Source organism: Gymnoscopelus microlampas (assembly GCF_963454915.1).
Source record: "Gymnoscopelus microlampas genome assembly, chromosome: 10".
NCBI lineage: Eukaryota > Metazoa > Chordata > Actinopteri > Myctophiformes > Myctophidae > Gymnoscopelus > Gymnoscopelus microlampas.
The window spans coordinates 11,510,873-11,538,122 of NC_139947.1; the positions used below are offsets into that span (position 1 = coordinate 11,510,873).

General features: G+C 43.7%; 2 protein-coding genes across 5 annotated transcripts in view; both read left to right on the forward strand.

The window, feature by feature from the left end:
• The window catches only part of baz2a (bromodomain adjacent to zinc finger domain, 2A), a 30,039-nt gene extending 16,763 nt beyond the window's left edge, over positions 1-13,276 (forward strand). Inside the window, exons 18-30 of one of the 4 annotated variants that reach the window (XM_084069779.1) lie at positions 317-379; positions 470-614; positions 732-1,375; positions 1,900-2,278; positions 3,397-3,552; positions 4,127-4,287; positions 4,853-4,924; positions 5,754-6,040; positions 6,740-6,875; positions 8,309-8,455; positions 8,681-8,940; positions 9,527-9,712; positions 10,933-13,276. In XM_084069779.1, coding sequence (XP_083925905.1) covers positions 317-379; positions 470-614; positions 732-1,375; positions 1,900-2,278; positions 3,397-3,552; positions 4,127-4,287; positions 4,853-4,924; positions 5,754-6,040; positions 6,740-6,875; positions 8,309-8,455; positions 8,681-8,940; positions 9,527-9,712; positions 10,933-11,092 — 2,796 coding nt within the window. In that variant the 3' untranslated portion in view covers positions 11,093-13,276. The remainder of the gene's footprint in view (positions 1-316; positions 380-469; positions 615-731; positions 1,376-1,899; positions 2,279-3,396; positions 3,553-4,126; positions 4,288-4,852; positions 4,925-5,753; positions 6,041-6,739; positions 6,876-8,308; positions 8,456-8,680; positions 8,941-9,526; positions 9,713-10,932) is intronic. The other 3 variants (XM_084069780.1, XM_084069781.1, XM_084069782.1) reach the window with 3 other exon arrangements.
• Positions 13,277-18,375: 5,099 nt separating this feature from the next.
• On the forward strand, positions 18,376-22,452 carry LOC311052997 (aquaporin-4). The gene is made up of 6 exons (XM_084068335.1): positions 18,376-18,504; positions 19,082-19,273; positions 19,992-20,153; positions 20,947-21,114; positions 21,499-21,579; positions 22,089-22,452. The coding sequence occupies exons 1-6, from the start codon at positions 18,490-18,492 to the stop codon at positions 22,302-22,304; spliced, it is 834 nt and encodes a 277-aa protein (XP_083924461.1). The 5' UTR covers positions 18,376-18,489; the 3' UTR covers positions 22,305-22,452.
• Positions 22,453-27,250: the final 4,798 nt, after the last annotated feature.

Consider the following 27,250-nt stretch of genomic DNA (forward strand, 5'->3'; position numbering starts at 1 on the left):
TTGTATAAAATACTAGATAATAAAAATAAGAAATGTAAAAACTGCATAAAATATATTGTAATGCGACTGTTGCTAATCTGTAAAAAAAAAAGAAAAGTCAGGATTTGACCTTCAGTTGAGTATACCCGTCAAAATGTCTGCTGTGTAAAAGGGTTTAGAAGCTATTTTGTGAACTAACCGAATCATTTGTTGTTTCCCATTGAAACCGTTACAAACGTAAAGAAAGGTAACACACACTGGAAGGGACAGTGGTGTTATTGTGTACACAATAGCTTAGTTATTGTAGCCTGCTTACATTGTATCTTCTTTATCGCAGAGTGAAAGTCCAGCCAATGCCAGCATCCCAGAACTTGAAAGGCAGATAGATAAGCTAACCAAGGTAAGGCTCGCTCAACACAGACTTGGTGCTTTGTTGTTGTTGTTATGAAAGCGTTTTGTAATGATAGTCATTCCCTCCGCCAATCCACAGCGCCAAGCTTTGTTCCGTAAGAAGCTGCTACAGTCGTCCCATTCCATGAGGTCCATAGCTCTGGGCCAGGACCGTTTCCGGCGTCGATACTTGGCTCTACCTCACCTCGGAGCGGTTCTAGTGGAAGGGCCAGACGAGATCTTAAGTACGCTTTTTTCTTATTCATTTGGAAAGTAATTTTTCAACTCTGATTTCTCAGCTTGGTAAATCTCTGGCTTGCCCGTAGTTATTCGTGGTAAACCTCTGTTTCTCCATCCTGCAGCTTCAGGAGACATTCTTGTAGCTGAGGTACCGATTACCTTCCTCAAGAAAGAGCCCAAAGTGGAGGAGATACCCGCAGCCTCCCCACCTCCCCCTGCCCTCCCCACCTCTCCTTCCTCTTCTCCCCCTGCTCCCCTTACCAAGACGACGTCCCACGCCTCCTCCCAGGAGGAGGAGGACCCCCTCCCCGGCACCGCCTCTCTCATGAGCCAGCAAAGAGGCCGCGGGCGGCCTCGCAAGATCAAACCGGAAGTGGAGCTTCACCTCCGCACGGCCAGGATCCGCCGCCGACGCCGCAGCAGCGTCAGGTCTCCGGGGTCCGAAGAAGGGCCGGGCTCGCCGGCCAATCAGGATCTCACGCAAGCTGCCTTCCAGAACTGGCTCAGCCACTCGCAGCAGGAAGCTATGGTCACTAACGGCACGTGTTCGGCACCGGGAGGCGCTCCGGAGGGTAATCAGCCAGAGGACAGTGTGAAGGAGATGGCCGAGAAACGGGGACAGTGGTTCAACCTGCTCCCCAAAGAGCCGTGTGACCCCAACTCTCTGACGGCGCCTCAAGCCCCTACCTCGCCCAGCGGTACCCCCCCGAAACTCCTCCCCCAGATGCCAAGCACTCTGCCTGCCCTCGTCGCTCCACTCCTCAAGGTATGCAACGTGGCATCAGTCTAAAAAGACCCTACACATTATATTAGTTACGCACTATAATTACAGTGAGTGTGTATACATGCATACTAGTACTAAGTAGTCCAGTAATGACTGGACTTAATATGTTGTATTTTAAGCATAGCAGTATTGCGATAACGGCAATAACCCCAGTTTACATAATAAACACATTTTTTCACATGTAAATAGACTATACTGCCTATATTCACCGAATTTCTTAGGTAATCGGGGTAAGACCCCAAGTTTGGAAACCTGATATCAGTGTTTACATGAACATTTTCAATAACCAGAGAATTGCCTTACTTGGCGTACATAGACTCTCTGCATAAATGTAGTCCTGGTTTCCAGAAGGTGGCATACTCGTTTGATTGGCTCGGCAGCAGATTTGAACCGGGAGTACATGTGACACCTTCATATAGCACTGAGCCTATTGGCATGCATGTAAACGCATGGCTAGTGTTGTGTTATTGCATTAATACTCAGTGTCTTATACCTCCAACTTCTAGGCCGACCCCGCCCTTCCTGGTCTGTATCCTGCTGACCTGGTGACCTCAGCATCACCGCAGGGTCTCCCCACCGCGTACCAGGCCCCTGCTACTCTTCCTTCATCTTTCTCCGCCGCTCTTCTCTCCGCTGCTTCTGCTCCACCGCCTCCTGCTCCTCCTCCCGCCGCCGCCGCTGCTCCTGCCCGCCCCACAGCTGCTCCTCGCACCCCGACCAGGCCGGGCCGCAGGCGGAGGAGGGGCAGCAGAGGCAGCAGCCCCGCCCGGAGAGGGGCGCGGGCCGCCGCCGCGGCCAAGCGGCGAGGCCGTCCGCCCAACACGGTGTTCCAGGAACTGGAGCAGCAGTACTTCACACAGATGGTGGTCAAACCCATCCCAGCATGTAAGTGAGCCTCAGGGTTGTGATTGTTAACTAAAACTAATGAAATAACTGAAATTTAGAAATGGAAAATGTTTAAGTTAACAGAAGAAAAAAAAACGAGGCTTAAAAAAAAAAGAAATACACAAAAAATATAGCCTGGGTGCCAGCCTGCTTCGCTACGTTCGGCGGATTTTTTTTTCTCTCTGCGCTTCTCAGTCTGGAATGCACCCGATTGACTCGTCTTTCAGAACTACACAGGAAGTACACAGGAACTACATATGTTACGTTCGGCAACGTCGTTGCTGATTGGATGTTGTTCAAACGAATGACGAATCAAAACGATCACACCGTTTTTTTTGTCCCGCCCCGCACCACAGACCAATCAGAAGCCACGGTAGGTTTGGAACCTTGGCTGCTGTGTCCCGCCTCCTGGAGATAGGAGGCATTCCAGACTGAGAAGCGGAGAGAGAAAAAAAGTCCGCCGAACGCAGTGAAGCAGGCTGGCACCCAGGCTACAAAAAATACACTGTTTTGTGTGTTTACAAAACTGACTGAAAGGACTAAAAAATGGTAGGAGACTCAAAGAGTCTCCTACAATTTTTTGGGTGATCTACGTAGACCCTGCGGGTCATCAAATTATTGGCTTAGGAATGCGATAAAAATAAAGATCTGATTGAAAATAAGTCATTTTTTGGGTGAACTACTCGTTTAAATCATGGAAAAAATGTCCTTAGTTTTAGTCTTTGTCAAAAATCCTAAGTAGCAGGAATAGCATATATTTTGCTTATTCAGTCTTGCCCTTGACTAATCCATGAACTAAAACCAAACCTTTCAAAAATAAAATCTAAATTAAACTTTCAAATCAGCTTTGAAAACGAATCGAAACTAAACTGGAAACTGGAAATAAGCGAATACTATAATAACCATGGTACACATCTGTGGTTAAAAGACGGCGTCTATTAGCTCGACCTGCTGTCAGCAAGTGTGTTTTGGCTGGCGTGGCGTGTACTTAACGGCCGTTCTAGTCTGTATTTTGTGGCCGCCGCGGTCGATGCAACCTTCAATTTGGCCGCGTGAAGCCTGTGATTGTCCTGGCGTGTGTGTGTGACATGACATGGCATGATGCTTGTTATTTGCAGCCATGGTTCGTGGCTGGTGGTGGATCAAGGACCCAGAGGAGCTGTACGCCACCCTGCAGGCCCTGCATCCCAGAGGAGTCAGGGAGAGGGTGCTCCACAAGCACCTGGCCAAACACATGGAGAGCCTGGCTGACATGTGTAGAAAACCCCCCCACGGTGAGTGGAGCCGCCGCCGGTGATACGGTTACTACTCTACTATACTAGACTATACTCTACTACAGGGGTCTTCAACAGGGGGTCCAGGACCCCTTAGGGGGTCCTCAGAGTTACTACAGGGGGTCCCCAAAATCTTTGTGTGATATGATTTTTTTTTTTACATTAACCACTTGAACCCTAGTATCCCTTTTCTGAGGAGAACTTTAGCCAAAAATAGCAGATCTACAAGCTTGTGAGCTTGTAGATCGGCTATTTTTGTGTGTGTGTGTGAGTGCGGAGATCTGCTATTTCTACTATTTTAGTATACAAGTATACAAGTATACAATTATTATTTATCATACTGAATTTGCCCTGTTAGTTTACACAGCCTAAAAGCCAAACAGAAATGTCATTTTTATTTATACATTTGAATGCTCAATCCCCCCAAAAAAACTAAATTAAATCATCAATCACAGTCAATTTGTATGACAATTAATCGTCAACTAAAATCCTAAAGTCCTGATGGTGACAGCCCTACCCACTCCCTCACCATCTTCTCTTTGCGTCTCTGTCCCCTGCCATTCTGTCCCTGTAGACTCCATCTTCCAGGTGAAGATGGAGGAGGGCGATGCCCTGATGGAGGCTCTGCAGCAGCCCTGGCAGGTGCAGGAGAGGTCCCTGGAGACGGACATCAGCGCCCTGGAGTGGGTGGAGGATCTGGAACAGCGGGTCATCGCAGCCGACCTCCACCTCAAGGTGAGAGAGCTCTACCAAGCTTCAACTATGGCCTATAACTATGGACTATAACCAAACATTAACTGAACTGAATTATTACAGTTACATTTCGTCGCTGTCAGGCATAAACCTCTTATCTCCATATTCTAACTGTTTGTGTTTTATCGTAAATTAGTGCCCTACTTGATCATACTACAGCGTCGCACATAAGTATCAAAAGTAGGTAAAGGTTGCTACTTTTGCTAATTTTTTATTTGAATGAATTAAAGTTAACAGTTTTGGACATATGAGGTTTCCACCCGACAGACGATTTAAAGTGTTGGTTCTGCCCGACACAGACGTTGTTGGGTCTAAGTAGTTTTAGTTGGAGAGGTTAGGAAAGGAACCATGGACTAAGTGGGATGCAGGCTTTGAAGGTGGTTATAAGCTGGGGATTTGTTGGCATGTCATTAAACAAAGGTTGCAGTTGCAGCAAATGTCCAGAAGATGGCAGAGGTGCCCTGTGATCCTACTGTTGATCCTACTAAGGGAAAATGTTGAGACATGGCTAAACACATAAAATGATGTGTTTTTCTTTTTTTTCAAGGTCGCTCCGAGTCCTCAGACTGTGAAGAGTGAAGGTGAACCTAACACAGAGACACCAGTGGTAGAATTTCAGGTAAGGTCACCTTCTATATTATAAAACCTTCTTTGCAATTCTAATTAAATACGCACTCATTCTTTTAAAGAAGGCATTCTCACTTGCTAAACCTTACTCTCACTTCCTAAACCTAATCATCTGCTGCAGTGATTTTCACACTTTATTTTCCTAAGGCATACTGCTGGGCAAGTAAAGACACATCTGTATTCATAGCAAAATTAGCCAATCTACAATTGTTCCTTAATTTTTACCCCTATAATGATGTGCCCAAAAACTGAAGGTTGAAAGGGGTTAAAACAATTTTGTTAGAGCATAGAATTTGCCTCTGTATTGGGAAATGAGGGCACACCATGAGGACCCCCATAATATGTATTTGGCCCGGACCCCCATCTCAAAAAAATGTTGTGCCAAGGACCTCCAGAAGCAAAGATTTAACTTAACTCATTGAGTGCCATCGTTTCACGTGTTTTAGCGCTATGGTGTTGAGTGCCATAACGTGTTTCACGTGTTTTTGAGAAAAATAGAAAAAAAGAAAAGAAAAGAAAGGAGGGGCAAGATGTCATCATCTGAAGATTTGCAGGTCCATCCACTCCTTGTTTAACTTATAACTTAAAAAGGCTGTATCTCGCTTCCTAAGCACTTTTTTTTTACTTTGAAAAAATAAAAATTGTAATGGCCAGAAATAGATAATAATTTGGGCACTCAATGAGTTAAAAATGTTCGCTTAATTTTTTAAATATATATTCAAAGATTTGCACAAATTTTCACAATAAAAAAGAAATGCCGGCTGATTTCCTGTGTTTTTAACGTCTCCCTCTACTTTCTTTCTTTTCCCGTTTCGTCTCAGCCGTACACGGTCCCAGAGCCGGACTCCACGCGCGACGACCTGCAGTACTACGAGCACGACGCTGACCCGCGCGACGACTGGATCGTGCGCACCAAGAAGGAGTGGTCCGACCTGCCCCGCATCGCCACCCACCCTCTGGACCTGGCCGTGCTGCGGCTGGCCAACCTGGAGCGCAACATCGAGAGGCGCTACCTGAAGGAGCCCCTCTGGAACGCCGCCGAGATCATGCGTCTCGCTCCCCTCACCCCGACACCCGGAGAGGAGCTGCAGCCTATGGATGCTATGAGGTGACTGGAGACACTCTGCTAAATTCATTCCTTCATTGATGTAGCACTTAGCAAAAACTAGTTATGTCCCGATAGGTAGGGCTGTCACGATTACAAATTTAAGTTGACTATTAATTGTCACTCAAATAATTGCGATTAACGATTTAATTGTGTTTTTTGGCATTGCACATTGGAACATTATAATGCCTTTTAGGCTTTGTAAATCAAAAATTGCACAGGGCAGATATGACAAATAACTGAATAACTGACAAATAAAAGAAATGATTGACATATTTAATAATTGTATACATGTAAAAACAAAAAAAAAGTGACGCGTTGTAAGCTTGTAGATCAGCTATTTCTGCTTTTTTTAAAAAATATATTTGAAAATGTGTGAAAATGTTTCAACACAGAAACAATTATGGCGATTATGCAAAAATAATTGCCATTATCTCAAATAATTGTGATTAGACGATTATGTAATAATTTTGACAGGCCTACCGATAGGGACAGAATCGTAAATCATTGCCCCCCCCCCCCCCTTTATTCTCGGTACTTCTGAGACAGCTTTTCTTTTTTTGAGCGCGGGAGGTGAACTCGAAGAAAACGAGCACTCCTTTTTCAATCTGACTGGTTTTCCAATTATACTGTAACATATATATATATATATATATATATGTTTTACATCATACCCTGTTTTTATATTTCTTCTTATCCCAGTCTTGAAAGTGAGATCACCCCTCGGCTGCGAACGTGGAGGCAGGCTCTGGACCGGTGCCGCAGCGCCCCCCAGCTGTGTCTGTGTCTACTGCAGCTTGAGAAGGCCATCGCCTGGGAGAGATCTGTTGTCAAAGTGGTAAGAGGCTTTTCATATGGGCTGTTTTGCTCTTCATTGTCACTGATAATATTCTGTTTGAGTCAGTGTGGTTTCCTTGTTCCTTACCGAAACGTAATGCTGCCACAGTTGTGTTTTTAACCGGAGACTAATAACCAGGGTGGGGAAATTAAGTCTAGCCACCTGACAAAAAATACTGGTGAATGCTGACTGTGGCTGGTAATTTGTACTGCAAATATAGAAGATGAAACTGTACACTGCCAAAGAAGTAGTCTAGAACAAAGTTGCAGTCAAAAAAGCTATTTTAATTAATGACATACTTTCAAGTGAGAATATATGCAAAATCTAGAGTTTTCTTCCAATATCTCCCATCGCTGTTAGTAACAAAGGCATTTCTTTCTCAAACATGATCATGTCATAGACCCCCAAATGAACATTTGAAAATATTTTGTGCCAGGGCATTTCTGTCTCATTTGCGTCTCAGAGTTGGCTGTGGACAGTTCAGAAATCTGCCTAACAATGACATCAGTAGGCAGGTTTGGTCATTTCAAACAAGATTTCAAACCATGTTTTTTTCTTTTTTTCCCTTTGTATTGATGCAAGAACAATGGCTTCTGTTTCATCATGCTAACTTTCCATTAGCTTGGAATTCCCTTCGGTGATGTCACTGGTAGGCAGGGTTCTGAACTGTCACACCCTGAGATGCAGTGTGTGTTGACAGAAAGGGTGACTGTCTTATAATGAGCAATAGTGAGGATCGCCCATTTTCAATCTGTGCTTCATATAATTGAAGTGCTCCTTTTTTAAGTGTTTCAACTGTTCTCCTTTTTGCTGGGAACCTCCTGGAACCCTCTCAAGTACCACTAGAGGTCCCCAGACCCCACTTTGAGAACCAGTGATCTATGACACTTTGTAACTAGAGCTGACCCAAACAGTTTGAAGCTTCGTTCAATGGCACAGGATTGAAACGTGAAAAAAAAAACTATTTGTGTTATTTAAATGTTTTTTTATTATCAAAATATCCGACATACAAACCCACAAGGCGTTGCAGCACAACATGTTGAGAGCTTGTAGATCTGCGCCCCTCTTCTCTTCCAGACTAGTAGACTGGCCGGTGGCTAAAAGCTAGGCTGGCTAACGCTATCTGCAGCCACAGTTAAAACCGCACAAGGCTAAAATCAATAAGTTTTGAATTTCATCTTGAGAAATTTACAGCTAAACATAAGCACAATCCATAATCCATAGGTAAGCGGGGAACATAGGAATGACCCCGTTCTATATGAATATGTAATCAAACGGTCAAATTAAAATCGATTTTTGATCCCTTCGTCAGCCCAAAAAAAAAAGCTTCGAGGGTCAGCTCTATTGGTAATGCAGCACACCACTAGTAGTATGACTGAGGTTTGGGGACAGGTTCTAACCATCAGCACCGTGTGGTTTCTCTGCATCTCCAGACCTGTCAGGTGTGCAGGAAGGGAGACAATGATGAGTACCTGTTGCTGTGCGACGGTTGCGACCGCGGCTGCCACATGTACTGCCTGAAGCCCAAGGTCACCCAGGTGCCCGAGGGGGACTGGTTCTGTCCCACATGCGTTGTCAAGGTCAGGACACTTTAAAAAAAATAATGTTATCCACCCACAATAGACAGCCAGCTTTAAGCGGCAATCTCCAATCACAGCATGCAGGCTAAGATTAGTGGCATTTAGCAATAAGTCCTTTTCAGACCTCGCTTTCTCCCTGGAAATTTCCCCTCTGTTGCAATTTCTTCCAATCCTCCCAATCTGTTTGACCTCCGTCTCTAACCTGTCATTTTGCTCGTTTTAAAGGAGGAAGGTGATTCGCCACACAGCTCCTCCAAAAAGAGGAACCGGGTGAAGAAGAGGAGATACGAGGACGAAAGCTCCGAGGAAGACGCAACGCCCCGCCGCACCGCCGGCATGGCCACCAGGCACAAAGACGCCCCGCCGCCGTCCTCCTCGTCCTCCCGCTATTCCGGGGAAGGCGCCGGAGGCTCGGGGACGGGGCACTCGCCGGCCAAACGGCGCCGCATGACCACCCGCAACCAGCCCGACCTCACCTACTGCGAGTGAGTGCTGTTGATGTATTTGGAATGACGCTCTGCCTTTTTTAGACCGTTTCATCTGAGCACTCGTGTTGTTAACGCATGAAGTGCCAGAGGTTTTTTAAAACGGGGTACATCCAGTGCCAGCGTTCCTACCGTTTACGCTGATCTGTTAAGAGCTGTAGAAGCCAAGGAGTACAGGGCCAAGTATAGAGCCTTGTGGGATACCAGTCAACGACGTGTATATAGGGTTTAAGTGGTTAATATTGTCTTGTAGGCTGAATACATTAACTATGATCAACTAGCCTAGCATTATTAGGTCAAGGAGACTGAAGCTCACTTCTCTCCACGTTTTTTTGTTTACTCTTCCCATAAAACATTACATTATAGCTAGCTAGCTAAGCTGACCAACAAAACAAGGCTTTTGGTATCCAGGAAACGAGTTATTATCCAGGAAACAAGTCATTATTGACGTAATTTGAAACCGTCTCTACAGCAAATATTTCTCCGGCTGCTCCTGTGATAGATGTTTTTTTGTGAGCCAACGTTTGTTGCAACGTGCAGGCTGTGATCGACTGATGGTGTGGTGTTTTTTTTATGCGTTTTCTAGGATCATCCTGATGGAGATGGAGGCTCACGCAGACGCCTGGCCCTTCCTGGAACCCGTCAACCCGCGGCTGGTGCCAGGGTACCGCAAGATCGTCAAGAACCCCATGGACTTCCTCACCATGAGAGAGAGGCTGCTGCAGGGAGGGTACGACCACCTCGCCCCCGTGTTCTCTCAAAGGTCATTACTGTAGGTTATACAACAGGTTGTTCCGACCAAGCAATCGGATTGGTCGGAATAGGCTCTCCAGCCGTGCTCAAATGAGCATGACGGCACACCTAGCCATTCTCAAATAAAAGATTTGAGCACGGCCTAATGAATATATAGCTATCACTCTGCCACTGATTAGAATAGCCAACTGTTCAGCCTTGACAAATCCTCAGTGGGTTTGACTGTGTACTAGAAGTTCCTCCCACTCTGAATTCCTCTTCAGCTGTGCTGGTGACAGTGTGTCTCTGTGACACAGTGCTAGGCTAGCGCTACTAGTTCATAAATGCATGTGAAGTTCACAGACGTATACTGTAGTGGCAAAATGTGTCAATAAAAAACATATTTTGTTTGTTACAAGTTGTCTGAGTCAATATATGTGGTATTGACTCACTTTGGGAATTGACTTGGCTCTGGCTTAGCCCAGAGCCAAGTCAATGGGTCTGGGCCGGCTGAGTAAACGGGTACTGGGCCACTGGCTATTGTGTCATTCAGGCCCATGGATTTCCAGGGAAACCGAGATAACACTCACAAAAAGTTTGTTATTGTGAGAGCGAATTGCCCCACAGTAAAAATCTATTGTGATTGTATGTTGTATTTTGTTAACCTTTTGCATGTTTATAATATTACACTCGAGGGTGTGTTTTACAATCATTATTAGCACTGCAGTGATGATTATGCAACTCTCCTCAAGAGCCTTGTTCCTGACCGCATCACTGTCATGCCAATAATGACGGTAAAGCACCTTGAGTATAATAATGCTTAATTAATAGAATTAGAATAGGGTGTCCCCAGAATAGGGACACCCTAGTGTCCCTATTCTGGGGTGAGCATACCTGAAAGTACCTGCCCACCACCGGAGTCGAGGGGTTTGAATCCACCGCGGTTATACGGCTTTGTTGAGCGTCTATATGAATACAATTGGCCTGTGTTCAGGGGAGGTAAGCCGGGGGGGGGGGGGGGGGGAGACATGTGTCACTGCACGTACTCCTACGTGCTGGGGCGGCACCTGTCAGCGGGGAGTGTTGGGCAGGAGGAGTAGGACGGAGGCTCTACGTCCTCCCGGTGGGGGCTCCTCACTGGCAGGTGAGCCAGAAGGATACAACGGCACAGTGAAGTGTGTGTGTGGGGGAAGAATTTAACTGGCATAATGAGTAAACAAAATAAAAGTGGTTTGAATGGAGGTGTCATTCTCTCCACAGATACTGCAGCTGTGAGGAGTTTGCGGCCGACGCCCAGCTGGTGTTCAACAACTGCGAGCTCTTTAACGAGGACACGTCTGAGGTGGGGATGGCCGGTCACAACATGAGGCGTTTCTTCCAAAGCCGCTGGGCGGAGTTCTACGAGAACAAGGACAAATAGGCCCTAATTTATGCTTGTCGCGCTGGCCGAGAGCGGCCGAGAATAGCGGACCTACAAGCTCGGAACGCGTCGCGGTCTGCTATTCTCGGTGGACGAAGTATGAATCGGACTATAGGAGCCCAGGAGCGCTCCTCCCCCCCCGGTCGGGGTGGGGCTTCCTCAGACTGGTGTCGGCTCCTCTTCCCCGTTACTACTAAGACTGTCTGGAAGACGCGTCCAGCCACCCTGTATTCTTAACATGTATAGGTATATATGTATAGATTTGATTATTTGTCTGTTTATCGTTTCCACTGTTGGCCTCAGCTTTTTTTAAGGCCCCGAACACGTTGTTGGCTTGAACTTTTTTCTTCTTCCCCACATTCCCTCGACTAGTGGAGAGGGAGGGATAACCTCCAGTCTTTTCCCCTCTTCACTTCATTCTCTCACCTGTAAGGAATCCTCCTCCTGTCACAGAGCATCATATCATAAGCAGGGTCCCGCCGTGAGGGGGTACCGGGGTCTCAAGACTGACTGTCGGGTCAGAGGACTGTTTTCTGGACCCCCCTCCACCAACACAAGTGGAGAAGAAACCTCTTTAAGGCTTGGGCCCCTTTCTCTTACCTGTTCATTGGAGATGTAATGTAACGTGGTCTTATGCCTAGAAGTAATTTTTTGCTCCAATATATTTTTTATTATATATTCTATATATATATAAAGATTACCATAGCTGGGATTATTTAATAGCAATAGCTTGTAGTGAATGTGTACAGACCTACCTAATAGAAGATGTTCTAGACGATTTATGAAAAAGGCCAGTTTAAACGGAAAAAAAATGAGCGTGTTTTCTTCTTGGATTGTCACAAGTAGGCATTGTATAACCTCCACTTAAACTCTTACACATTCGCACACGCACGCACACACACACACACACACACACACACACACACACACACACACACACACACACACACACACACACGGTCACATGATCCCCCTCCCTCCCACACACACCTTTCCTCTGCTGCTGTGTGAAGGACACTGGTTTCTATAACTCACTGGTTCTCAACCAGTGGACCTGTGGGAGGCCCACTGGTTGGCCTCCACATAATTGGCTAAGATTTAATATTAAAAAGTGATACCAATAAATAAGAACTTAAAGGTTTTCAAGTGGGCCCTGATCCAGGAAAGGTTGAGAACCACTGCTATAACTGGAGGATTTCGTGTTTTGTCTATAAAACCAGTCTGGGGTTTTTTGTACTCGGCTGTACCCTTTGTTGGATCACATGAGCAAACAAAGCCGGTAGTTTTTAGCTTCAGCGTACGATCGGTGGACGTGCGTCGCGGGCCACATTGATTGGACTGAAACAATGTGAGCACCATTTTATCTCTTAGTCATTTGTTTTAATCTGCAGAGCTCTCACTGTACTTTTGCTATTTACACTATAATGTGTACTAAAGTAAAATGAGGCAAACATTTCCTGACAAATTAACTGCTGATAAAAGGAGCATCAAGATGCTGCTTTCAGTTGACTTAAAACAAAATACGAATAGGTCCAGTAATGAAACTACTTCTACATATGAATATTTCCAGTTTGTAACGGGTCTGATGGGGCGGAAAGCACTGAAAGGCGGTCACGTGGAAGATGATAGTCCTGTATGATGTACCAGATTGAAGGCCAGACATTGCAAATGGCCCTTTAGACTGAAGTCCACAACTCAAAATTCTGCCCGTTTCATTCCGTTTTACATTCCTCTTTTTTTGTGTGTTTTTAGCTTTTTTGTTTTCCATCTGTACAAGGGCCAATGTACACGTTGTACGGGACAGTTGGTGTGTCAATGAAGGCGACAGGATGACTCCGCAACCTGGATTTTTATTTAAGCTAGTTTCTTACACTGAAAAGCAAATCGGTTGGTAGGAAATACACTTTGATGTTCCTTGTTACACTGAAGGGACAGCTCTGTTTTTCAAAAAAAAAGAAAAGAAAAATACATTAAAATAAAAACCAAATGTGGTGTTAAGTGAAATTTTTAACAATGTACAGTTTTTGTGACTTTAAATTTGTTCCTTTCTATATATATTTTTAGGACCAATTTATCATTTTTAAGAGGAGGTATTACAAGACTATGTTGTATCAAGGTGATGTTAACATGTGAGCATCTGTAGAATGTACTGTGAGTTGAATAAAAACCACATCTAGTAGAGAGGATCCATTGTCCACGGCCCCTTTTTCCTACCCGTTTTACAGTGTGATGTATCACTGCATACATAGTTAAACCTCTTAAACCAGGGATCTTCAACGTTTTTCTAGCCAAGGACCCTTAGCTGAGAGAGAGATGAAGCAGGGACCACCCCCATATATGTTGTATAAATTGTGTTGCTGATTAAAACCTTTTCATAGATGGCTTCATAGACTTGTGTAGCATTGTGTTGGATTCATGTTAATGGATGTGTATTTTCTGACAGTTAACCACGTAAACCCTCAATACTTAGAAAAAAAATGTGTACTTGGTCTGCTCTCCCCCCAATACAATGAAAAAGTTCACAATGCACACATTCGCTGATGAATGTGTGCCTATTATGACATGCCCAGAATAGGGACACCAAGGTTCTTGTGGTTTAGGATTAAACCTGCACATCGAGCTGTGGTTTAGACTTCTTTTAAATAAAAACGAGTGACATCATGTAGCAGGCAGTGAGTGTATGGCAGGACTGAACAGGTCTTTTTTTTATTTTTATTGACTTGGCAAAGATCCAACATGGATCGAAATGTCAGACCTTTTGTTAAACTTAGTTGAAAAGTAATATGTGAAGTTTGTTTTTAATATAGTTTAATTGTGTTTATGTAACATAAACTAATCCCCTATTTCCCCCCTATTTAATAGGACAGAATAGCTCGTTTTTAATGTTGCGTGTGTGTGTGTGTGTGTGTGTGTGTGTGTGTGTGTGGATTTACCATACACAACTATTGTGAAGTTGACTTAACATAATGTCCAGTGTTCGGATTCGGAAGATGTGAAAGATTTCAAGGTGGTGGTCTTTATTATGTCTTGTCCACAGGTTTATTTTTGTTCGGCTCCTCAGACATGGTAATGTATGCAAACAATGTGGTTGTCCTGTTGCTTGGGTGTGAGAGTCCAGTACTCGAGGTCCCGAGCGTGATAATTATTCCACGACTGCAAATTGAGTGGACATGAACGCAGCAGTTTACCTCCTGCCTCTTAGATCTGTGGTTCTCAACCTTTTCAGGCCGTGATACCCCAAAATAATTATATTTGAACTGGGGACCCCCCCAAAATAATCATATTTTACCAGGGGACCCCCCACCCTGATAAGCACTTGGAATTGAGTTGAGGCATTACATTTAGTTTGACTCGGTTCCACAGATAAATATTGTGAAAATAGCAGATCTACAAGCTCAAAAGCGTGTGAGCAAGTGAGCTTGTAGATCGGCTATTTTCAAAATATTTGCCTCTTTCTTATATTATTTGACAATTTGGCCAATGTTTGACCTGTTGTTTTTTTTAGGCATTAAACCCATTAAGACCTGGAATGCATCTGTGTCACTTTAGATTTCTTTGGCTATTCAAAAATAGCAGATATACAAGCTCATATCGCGGCACCGAGTGCCGCGCTATGAGCTTGTAGATCTGCTATTTTTTTTAAATCTTGAAAAAAAAAATGTTAGGATTTAGAAAACATTTTTAAGAATCTGCTCAGGTCTTAATGGGTTAAAAAGCTGTTCAATTGTCACTTCACTGTCATATGGGGACATAAAAAAAAAAAAGATCATGTGGGGACCCCCCTTGGGGTCCCGGCCCACAGTTTTAGAACCACTGTCTTAGATGTACGACACGAGGTAAGTTGACAACACAGCACAAAGTGTCTCACAAGAGCCCTGACCCAGTGCCTTGTCACTCCTGTCTGAAGCACATGCTCCTGGGAAGGCCGTGCTATCACAACCAGCTGCTCCACGCTGACATGGACTCAAAGTCACTCTTTACAGTAGACACTCTAAAACGGCTGCAGTGTGTAGGGGACAGTTACTTACTGTATTACTATACTGTATGTCAGTGGTGGGAAAAGTATTCAAATGTTTTACTTAAGTAAAAGTATCACAATGCTGCAATATAGAAATACTCTGTTACAAGGCAAAGTCCGGAAGTCAAAATGTACTTGATTAAAAGTGCAAAAGTATTGGTACCAAAATGCACTTAACGTACCGAAAGTATGATATTTGCCTCCGAGATGTAGTGGAGTAGAAGGAAAAGTATAGAAATTTGGAAATGCTCCAGTAAAGTAAAAAAAAAAACCTCAAAACTGTACTTAAGTACAGTACTTGAGTAAATGTACTTAAATACTTTACACCACCACTGTATGTTAATGATCAACAAATCTGCATAGCAATGCCTTCTTTTACTTCCACAGATGAATTCTCTCTCTCTCTCTCTCTCTCTCTCTCTCTCTCTCTCTCTCTCTCTCTCTCTCTCTCTCTCTCTCTCTCTCTCTCTCTCTCTCTCTCTCTCTCTCTCTCAAATCCCTTAGCTGGCACTTTGTGAGGAGTTTTAGTGGCACTCGGTGAGAAGGAGAGAGAGTGTGTGTGTGTGTGTGTGTGTGTGTGTGTGTGTGTGTGTGTGTGTGTGTGTGTGTGTGTGTGTGTGTGTGTGTGTGTGTGTGTGTGTGTGTGTGTGTGTGTGTGGCTATATTGTGTCAGTGTCAGCATTCTGTGTGGAGGGGGCTGAAAACTCCCCACGCCAGCGGGTTCCACTCTGTGCCCCCCCAACCATCCTGCCCCACAACAGGGGGGGCTTAGCTCCACAAAAGCGGGGATAACGGAGCCTGTGGATGGGGGTAATCCACACCATAATGGGGCGCGCTAACACTCCGCCCAACCAGTTCATTCTGGACCCTAGTCTGCTACACTGATGAGGGCCCCTGACGCCAAGAAGGTCAGGAGACCCTCGTTTGGACATTGTCCCCTACCTTACCTGTCCCCCCAAACCTTTCTGCATCCCCTACGGCATTGGTTCTCAAAGTGAGGTCCGGGGATCCTTGGGGGGGGGGTTCCAGGGGGTCCCTAGCAAAATGTGTTAATATAGCATCACAATAATTGTAACCACTTTAACCTTTTATACTTGGGCTATTGAAAAATAGTAGATGTATCCAAGCTCATAGCGCGGCACCGAGTGCCACGCTATGAGCTTGTAGATCTGCATTTTTTGAAAAATTGTGAACATTTTTGCAAACCTTTGAATATATATATATTTAAAGCAAACATTTGTAACTCAAATCTTTGCTTCTGGGGGTTCCTGGAACAATATAATTTGAGATGGAGGTCCGCGGCCAAATACATACATACATCCATACTATACTTTTGGGGGTCCTTGACATGAAAACGTTTGAGAACAGCTGACCTACAGGCTGCAGTGTACATCCATCTCAGCATCACCCATTTCCAAGGCAAATGAAAACTGTTCTATATTATCATTGCATTACACAGCATTAGCTTTATTCTATTGTCGTTCATCGCATCACACCTTTTAACCACTACGTTTATACTTAGTTGACTGGCGTCCCCCAGGGCGATATACTATATCCTTGCTTCTGGGGTTCCCTGGAACACAATATTTTGAGATGGGGGTCTGCGGCCAAATACATATAATTTTGGGGGTCCTTGACATGAAAAAGTTTGAGCACCACTGATATAGAAACATAGGTTTTTCAGAATACTGTTGAGATTTAGAAGACAATTTGTAGAATCGGCTTCAGGTCTTAATGGGTTAAACAGAGGAATTCCCAACTGACCGTCGTCGTTTTCATGAAGAGTAATGTTTGTTTGGCATCAAAGAGGATGTGGAAAGCATCGACAGATGCAGCGGCACAATAGCTGCTATGGCAACAGCATCATGAAAGTGGCTGCTGTCCCCATGGTGATCATCACAAGTAGTCGGGGGGGGATGATGAGATTTTATATTTCGATAAACGGGCAGGATGGAGATTTCGATCGTGTCCAGATGATACAATCATGACACTGTTTATTTCAAGTCACAATTTTAAGCATTAGGTAGCCACTCCAGAGTAATCACCTTTGACCTTTAACCTCTGTCATCACTGCTTTACTGCCATAGCGATCTACGACAATCTATCTCATCTCAGTAGTATCATGTCAGATGATATTGTTTGATCTGTTATAAATTGGTATATTAGTCTATGTTGATCTCATAACTTCTGTGATTAGAGAGATAATTTCGGTAGAGAATTACTATTATTTAGGTTTGCTGATAATCCGTCTTGTTGTTCTGGTGCCTCCCGCCCCCTCCCCCCTCAGTAATGGTCGCTTCCCTCTCCTAATTCATATGAAAATTAGGCTCAGGAAGTGTGTGAGGCAACAGGTGCTTAGGACTCCAAATTAGAGAGGACTGGCAGAGGGACAAAACAAGGGGGGGGAACCTTGCCATTAACCACTTAAACCCTATTCCTAAAAACGTTTCAAAACTTGTATTTGTATTTCTTTCTGAAAATAGCCTATCTACAAGCTCACAACGGTGCACTGTAAGATTGTAGATCGGCTATTTTCGGCAAAGAGATTTGGTGTAGAGGGCAAAAAGGAGGGTTCAATTGTTGGACAGGTTCAATTGTTGGACGGATGACAGCCAAGGTTTCAGGACTAACGTGATCTTTAATCCCAATGAGACCACACACTGCTTTTGGTGTGATAATGTGGTAGATATGGCCACAAGGAAACAAAACGACATCAAAAGGCAGATCATGACAGAGACTCCGAGCTATAGGTGTGACTACACACCTGTTGTGCATCGGGGTTGATCGAGGCACGCAGGCTAAATCAGTCATCCCCACAAACATTCAGGGAGAGACAGAGCTCTATCATGACAGGTCTGTTATCTGCCTTTTCATGCTTTGTTTCCTTGTGGCTATCTACCAGACTACCACATTATTACCTCAAGGCATGGCAAGCAGTGTGTGGTCACTGGTCACAAGGGAATAAAGATAACCTTTGTCCTAAAACCTTGGCTGTCATCTGTCCAACAATTGATCCTGTTATAAGGCCATGTATAGAGGTCTATGAAAAAAGTATAATACAAAATAATAGTATAATAGTATATAGTAGATTAAGTGGTTAAGAAAGCTATTTGTGCAGGATAATACATCAACTTGCCTTGCTTGGTTTGGTACAGAATGATGAGTACAGTGAGAGAGTGAGAGAGAGAGAGAGAGAAGAGACTGTTTGTCATTGAAGGACACTGCAGACACTCCTTCAGAACAGGTGATGAGCCGTGCAGCATAGAGACCCCCAGACCTTTAAATCCTGACCACACACACACACGAAGGGAAGTAAAGACGGAGCCATCTGGATTCTAGACAGATTGACAGACAGAAGAAACAACATCACTTGTTTGAAATGGCACTGCATGAGGTAAGCTTAGTTTACAACTTTGCATTTACCATAGAGTATTTTGTGTGATTTTCTCCTCATGAATGCTGAATGCACTTCAAAGGGTATGTTAGTATTTGACCTATCCGGAACTTAACTGGTGTTGACATGTTCTTAGAAAGAACATTAACATTAAGAACGTTAATGTAAACAATAAGAGATAGCATTCATAACATTTTTAGTTATTGTCAGTCGTTTTTTTCTCTAGCAAGACGACGTCATATTTTAAGGGTTAATAATGTGTCTTGAGGAAAAAAGTCTTTTGCATTGCTCTTGGCACGTACTACATTTTTGCATTTAAAAACAATTGTGACATAACCTTGAGGGTCAGTTGAAAGCGTAATTAGTTGCTTTATTTCTACTCACTAGATAAAACAGGGACTTTATTTGGACTGTACTTTATCAGCTATAAGTAAAACACAAATTCCAGTATGCTAATAGAATAGCTGTGATGAGAATGATGTGCTGATATGGAAGCTATAATTCATCCAAACGGTAAATGACGACTAGTAAGATAAACATGGGCTTTCTGTGTCACCGTCCCCTTCCCTCTGAGGAGCTCCGTAGTCGGCAGTTCTGGCGCGCCATGCTTGCAGAACTGCTGGGCACCCTGCTGTTAGTGAGCACCGTTTTAGGGGCCTCTGTGCCAGGCCCCGAAGAGGCCCCTGTGGGACCCCTGTACCCGGCCCTGGCAGCAGGGGTGGTCATAGTCGCACTGTGCCACTGTTTTGGAGAGATCAGCGGGACTCAGGTGAGTCGTCTTCATCACACCAGTTTTCTGTGACGTATTTTAGGACTGTGTTGGTCTGTGAGTTGTGTGGCTGTTTGAATTTGAATTTTGGAGTACATGCTGTATATCGTTGCTGTCGGGCAGAAACCTTGTATATCCATATTTAAACTTTTTATAGTTTAATAAAAAAAATAAAAAAATACGCTTGCTACTTTGTTGTACAAAAGAGAGTGTTGCGCCAAAGTAGAGTTGTAAACATGTTAAAAATTGAAAGTTCTGTGGGGTTTTATAAATATTTAACCAACGAAAAGTATTGTGACAACATAACGACTATATTGGATCCATTGGAACACATGTTCTTTATTCCTTTTCCTGAAACTTATTGTCTTGGACATACAAGCAGTGGTGGAAAAAGTGCTCAAATGTTTTACTTAAGTAAAAGTATCAATACTGCAATGTAGAAGTACTCAAGTAAGTACAAGTAAAAGTCCGGAATTCAACATTTACTTCAGTAAAAGTACAAAAGTATTGGTATCAAAATGTACTTAAAGTACCAAAAGTAAAATGACTAAAATGTTTGAAAATAGCAGCTCTACAAGCTCACAACGCGTCGCAATGCGACGCGTTGTGAGCTTGTAGATCGGCTATTTTCAAATAGCCTAGGTATAAAATAGACCACTGCATACAGTACAAGGTTTCCACCCAACAGCGACAATGTGTTTGTTTCCCCTGTGTCCAGGTGAACCCCGCTGTCACTCTGACCATGATGGCCACGCGGAGAATAGACGTGCTGAGGGGCGTGGCCTATGTCAGCGCGCAGTGTCTGGGAGCCTGTCTGGGAGCCGGGGCCCTCTACCTGGCCCTGCCACTCAAATCCTCTGCAGAGTACTTTGTCAACAAGGTTTGATCTTCAAACTTCCGTGTCGTCACCTTTCTTGACCCATTAAGACCTGAGGCCGAATCCGCCAAATGCCTTCTAAATCAGTTGTTCTCACACTTTCGAGATTTTTCCAAAAATGTTCAAAAATAGCAGATGTACAAGATCGTGGTGGCATGTGTGACGCACTGTGAGCTTGTATATCTGCTATTTTTTAATAGCCAACGCAAAAATCTAAAATGACGCGTATGCTTTCCCGGTTTTAATGAGTTACAATAACGGCCTAGGTCATTTTTTGAGGAAAATTATATTTTTGCCTAAATCAGCTCTTCATGACACTGTCATGAAAATCGCCTATCCTTGGAGAAAAGATCATGGTGTTCCCACCCCAGTATAGTATAATGGCCTATGTCAAGAGTGTGACCATGTGACTTGGGCAAATATTTTGGGGCCCAAGTCACATTGTCTTGCCTAAGTCTGGAGTAAGGCAGTTACTGCACAAATAATTTGGCCTAAGTCAGGTTTAAATTTGGCTCAAGTCAAAATACAAATTGGCCTAAGTCATTTAATCCTCTTATGTTTACATAACTGACAGTGCTATTTGTATGTCAATAGTCATATAATGTTATAAACGTTTTGGGTGAAATGATTAAGAAATATGATATAGTTTGTTTTGGTTCCGTTTTTTCAGTTTTCTGAAAAACGTATTAAATAAAAAGGACATAGGCCATTAATTTAAGAAGGTGACGGTGTGTTATTAAGAATATATGTTTGTTACATTTTTGAGGAGAGTTGAAGAATCCTCCCTGGCCTGCAGGTGCCTCTGGAGGTGAACGCAGCCCAGGCTCTGGGGATGGAGGTGTTGTGCACCTTCCAGCTGGTGTTCACTGTGTACGCGGTGGAAGACCAGAGACGGAGGGAGATCACATCAGACTCGGGGAGCCTGGCCATTGGATTCGCCCACACCACTGGAGTTCTGATGGCGGTAAGAGAAGCACTAATTCAACCGTCCATTGGTTTAGAGACAATGAGGGGTCAAGCTCGGGAGGTAGAGCGGCCATTTTGGAAACAGAAGGTTTCGATCCCCGCCCCCTCTTTGGCTTCGTGTCGAGCAAGTGTCCTTGAGCAAGACACTGAACCCGTAACTGCTCGTTGATGAGCTGGTTGGTGCCTTGTGTGGTTTCCTCTGCCATCTGTGTGTGAATGGGTGAATGTAATGCACACTACAAAGCGCTTTGGACAAAGGCGCTATGTAATTACACCATTTACCATGTAGGCACCCACACCCCATCTCATAAAATCCTTGATCATTGATGGCTCTGAAATTGGCCCATAAATGTTGAATGGTTGCATTATTATCGTTGTCCAGGCGAGATTCTCTGGGGGATGTATGAATCCTGCACGTGCTCTGGGTCCAGCAATCATCGTTGGCTTCTGGGAAAACCACTGGGTAAGACCCTCTGACATCCATCAACGTCTGTGTTTTCCAAATGACCAAAGTATTAATACTGCAATGTAGAAGTACTCTGTTACAAGTAAAAGTCCAGAATTCAAGATTTACTTGAGTAAAAGTACAAAAGTATTGGTATCAAAATGTACTTAAAGTACCAAAAGTAAAAGTGCTAAAATGTTTGAAAATAGAAGATCTACAAGCTCACAATGTTGTGTGATTGTAGATCGGCTATTTTCAAATAGCCTAGGTATAAAATAGGGCTAAAGTGGTTAATGTATGTTATATAATGTAATAATTTATATCTGCAAAGTAACTAGTAACTAAAGTTTTCAAATAAGTAAATGTACTTAGTTACTTTACACCACTGCTTCTATCTAACTAAGACTTTTACTTTCAAGACAGGACTTTATACACAAAATCAGAATGTTTGTAAACAACACGTATATAGGTGTTATTTCCGGGTAGAATGTCTATGGATATTTACACAATTATCGCCCGTACCGCAGGTGTTTTGGATTGGCCCGTTGATCGGAGCCATTCTGGCTGGAGTCTCCCATGAGTTCTTCTTTGCACCGGCGGCGTCTCGCCAGAAGCTGGTGGCCTGTCTGACCTGTAAGGACATCGAGATCGTGGAGACGGCCAGCGTGTCGCGCTCCTCACTCTCCACGGTCACCCAGAATGCCATGAGAGCCAAGCAGGCTAACAAACAGGAGAACAACTAAATACATACATGTGTTAGTGTGTTTGTGTTAACACACGCACATGTGGGTGCCTGTGGGTGCCCACCCCCCTCCACACACACACATAATTGTGTGTGTGTGTGTGTGTGTGTGTGTGTGTGTGTGTGTGTGTGTGTGTGTGTGTGTGTGTGTGTGTGTGTGTGTGTGTGTGTGTGTGTGTGTGTGTGTGTGTGTGTGTGTGTGTGTGTGTGTGTGTGTGTGTGTGTGTGTGTGTGCGCGCGCATACAATTACAATTTAGGCATTTAGCAGCCGCTCTTTTATCCAGAGCGACTTACAAGTGCGAGATCGGAAGAAGTAGAGAAAACTAGGATACCACGTAGAATATGAACCTACCTAGCATCTGTCTAAATAGCATTTGATCTAAATCACATTCTTAAACATTTGTGAAAAACATGAGAAGTTAGTGACCGAGATATGTCTGCATATAGTAGCCATACTGTGTCTTGGTCAATTGCTAGCATCATTTGAAAGAAAAGGTTGCAAGAAGTGGTACAGGGAGATTGAAGTGCTAGGGGCCAATGTTGCCATTGGTCATTGCACGCGGTAACACGCCGTCCCACCAGTCTTTTGAGCGGGAGCACGCGCACGCACATGCATCAATTAAAAACAACCCTTAAGTTCACACCTCAACGAATCTCTCAAGACACAATCAGAGCTCCGCAGCTGAATCTGTTCGGGAGCTCCTGTTACGACATGTATAGTTAGGAATGTTGGGAATGTAAACAAAGACACGTGGACCGGAAGTGGAGGGCTGAGGGCGGACCTAACGGCCAACATCCTGTTATCCATATTCTATAGGGAGGCCCCCCCCAGAGTCAAATTCAAAGGAAGAAAACAGCAGAGGGTGCTGTTTTTTCCTTTTTTTGCGTATGGGTTCCTCAACAAAGTTTACAAAGGCTGCATGCTGACTGCCGGATGTCACACCAGGTGAATTAACATAGGAATGAGCCTATAGATGCATATTGGTTGTCCATTGTGTGACCTGTTGTGTAGATGTTAAGCGACGTGCGTGTGACGTCTTTGAAAGAGCGTCCCACCAGAGATAGATTCACCAATGCAACACTGCTAGGGGCTGAGGTGGAGTCTGAAGAGGCGAGTCTTCAGATTACGGTGGAAAGTTGGATGTGAGTCTGCAGTTCTGACTGCAATGGGGAGTTTAGTCCACTGTTTGGTAGCCAGGAGAGAGAAGAGTCTGGGACGTGTGGAGCGTTGTCCACTGTCCATTATGTTTTAGGGAAGGCTTGTAGCATTCCTGTGTTAGCTGATCTGAGTGAGCAAGAGGGGTTGTAGGTTTGGTTCAGGCCTTGAAGGCTCGGGGGTGCCATATGCCTTTGGTTGCCTTGTAGGCCAACATCAGTGTGCTGTACTCAGTGTGTGGGCCTATACAGTAGAGTATACGGTATATAAGTATGCCTGGAATTTAATCATTTTAGGGGCAAGGCCACTTGGCCTTTTGGTGTTGTAAATGTTTTGAGAGCACATTTTGAGGCCACATGCCAGGGCAGCAAGGCCATCAAATAAAAAGTCCACATAAATTATTATTAGCATCATTATTTGTATATTACACTAAGAGAAGAATCCAATGCTAGGGATCTAACTATGGCCAGTTAGTGTTGAGCTGAAGCCATGATTTAAGGTCACTTAAAAATGTTGTCAGGGAATTTAGGTTACTGTACGGTATGTCCTGTAGGCTATGTGTAGCCTTACTAGCCTATGTATCGGCCTGTTCACTGTGCAGGTGCATGTGAAACCTGCATGTACAGTATCGTATAGTAAATGGTGCATTTAGGGAGGAATATAACAATGTGTTCATTTGGACCCAAATCATTCCCACAAGAAGTTCACATGTTCCTCTTTACAATGATACCTTTTATCATGATCCGTAAATCATTAACCATTTTAAATAAATGTGTGAAAGATTTTGTTTTGCATCCACACATTGTATTCATGTCCTATATTAGCCGAACATTCGCCAAACAAAATGGAGGATCGCAGCACTCACGAGTTGCATTGTGGCGCAGTGTGAGCTTGTAGATAAGCTACTTTCGGTGATAAGATTTGGTGTAGACCAAGGGTTCTCAAACTTTTCAGGCTGTGACCCCCCAAAATAATCATATTTGAACTGGGGACCCCCACCCCGACAAGCACTTGGAATTGTAGGAGTTGAGGCATTAAATTCAGTTTGACTCAGCTCCACTATAAGCTCACAACGCCTCGCAATGTGAGGCATTGTGAGCTTGCAGATCGTCTATTTTCAAAATGTTTGCTTCTTTCTTAGGTAATATTTGACAATTTAGCCAATGTTTGACCATTTGTGTTGTATAATTTGTTGGTTACTTTTGATGTAGTAATGGTCTTATTATCAGTTTATTTTTGTTTTCATGTTAGATGTATTAAAAAGGTCTTAAAAGTCCTTAAATTGACACTTTAGAAATGTGCAGATACCCAGTATACACTTATACCGTATGTTGGTTTGTTGACTGTCGAGTGAGAAAACAAAGTTGTACATTAAGCTAATCATCTGGGGACCCCCCAAAATCATCCCGACCGCCAGTTTGGGAACCACTGCTGTAGAGGGCAAAAAGAAGGGGCCCAAGTATAGACCCCTGGGGGACCTTCAGTGGCTTTTTATCATTTCCATGTAAATGCATTTATATGTTCTTTTGCTTTTGTGTGCAGTATTCAGTCGCACGCCGTGCTCCTGAATGCTTTGAAATGCTAAAGAGGCCGCCTCACTCTTTGCTCTCAGTTCAATGAAGCTCTTATCAGTCCATCATATTCATATCTCAGCTCAAGTGTCGATCAGCGTACAAGTACATCTCACTCAAAGGCCTCATACAGGATCTGCTCTCAAACACGGCTTCATACCTCTATAATAACAACTCAAACATACACACTCATTGAAAACATATTTCCAATAGCAATGAATGCAGTGTGTGTGTTATATTGCTGTTTTCCTCGCTCTCACTTTGGTCCATTAAGCAGGCTGCCACAAATCCTGGTGTCCTGTTTTCTGCTCTGTTTTAAGGGTTTTTAAGGGTTAAAGCTGCACTATGTAACTTTCCTCTTCTACCCTGCATTTGAACCCGGTTTCCTGCGCAAGCACTGACATTTTTACCATTGAGCTAATAAAGCCTGCCTGCTTGCTCAGGGGATAAATGTAAATGTAATCTTGTCAAAATTTGTGTCAGATCCTGTGTCTAGGTGAGCTATGACCTTTGACATGATCTAAATGTCTCGATAGAAGAGCAGGGAGACAAAATTCAACCACCCAATTGTTATATTGTATAATCGCATACTCTAACGATTGGGGGAAAAAAATACATTTTACTCTTAAAAAATAGTTACATAGTGCTGCTTTAAGAATGTTGTCCAGTCTTGCTTCTTTAAACTAAAGAAAATGTCAATTAAGTATTGTCTCTCACTGATTTTAGTTAGTGTTAGTCATGGTTAAAAAACAAAAATTCCAACCTGGACTACTGTGATGCACTTTATGTCAATCAGAGATCCCTTAACTGACTCCCCCATCACATTACTCTGGCATGTGCTGGCCAACTTACAATGGCGGGCAGTTTTATTCTGTATCGATGAAAACATTTTATTGGTGATTTTTAAAGCTTTAAATGGCTTTGCTCTAAATTACATAAAGGATTTATTGAGTGCCCTGCTGTGTGCCTGGCTCTTCTTAATTCTTTCGAAGCCGAAAAAAGCAGATATAGAAGCTCACAATGCATCGCGTTGCAGCGCTTTGTGATCTTGTAGATTGGCATTTTACATACATATCTTTACTGTATTTTATCTGTTTGTATTTGTTTTTCTTTTTTATTTATTATTTTGTTCTGCACGGTTATGTTTTTTCCTTCTGTGATGCACTTTGTAACCCTGTTAAGTGTTGTATAAATGGCTTGTAAAAGTTTTATCAATATTATAAACCTAAATTCATGTTATTATATCTTTGGTCAAAGTCATGTTTTTTTTGTCTAAAATATGTTTTGATAATAAATGAGGCAAAACCAGCAGCCTGTGTAGCCATTTGTCCGCAAATCTCCTATATTATTCCTAAATATGACAACTGCATTATGATTTTAAACTCAGAACACGTGTGTGTGCACGCGCGCGCACACACACACACACACACACACACACACACACACACACACACACACACACACACACACACACACACACACACACACACACACACACACACACGCACAATGTATACATCCTCATATATTATATCCCTATGCATTTATTTTACACAACTCATTTCATTCTTTTTTTCATAGAACCCAGTGAAACCATACTAATTATTTACACACATGCATACTTGTATGTGCGTTTGTGTGTGTGCGCGCGCATGTGCACACACACACACACACACACACACACACACACACACACACACACACACACACACACACACACACACACACACACACACACACACACACACACACACACACACACACACACACACACACACAATAGCTATATGACAGTGCTGCCAGCATTTTGCATTGTGTGTGTTTTGTCAAACATCTATAAAAGGGAGTTAAAATGGTGAGCTCAGCGTTCTCCATTCATCTCCCTGCCTGCCCAGTTCTCCACTGGTCAGCGCGATGCTCCTGCACTGGTCAATAAACCCCTACACACACACACACACACACACACACACACACACACACACACACACACACACACACACACACACACACACTTTCCCCGGCCCCTCACTGAGAATTTTCAGGGCTTTGGTTGGGTGTGCTCGCCTCTGGCCCCTCCTGCAGTGCCCACACACACACACACACACACACACACACACACACACACACACACACACACACACACACACACACACACACACACACACACACACACACACACACACACACACACACAATGCAAACCTCTGGCTAATCAGTTC

Coding starts and splice junctions, on each gene's coding strand:
- LOC311052997 (XM_084068335.1), top strand. Junction 20,154..20,946: donor CAGAGTACTTTGTCAACAAG/GTTTGATCTTCA, acceptor CCTGGCCTGCAG/GTGCCTCTGGAGGTGAACGC. Junction 21,115..21,498: donor CCACTGGAGTTCTGATGGCG/GTAAGAGAAGCA, acceptor ATCGTTGTCCAG/GCGAGATTCTCTGGGGGATG.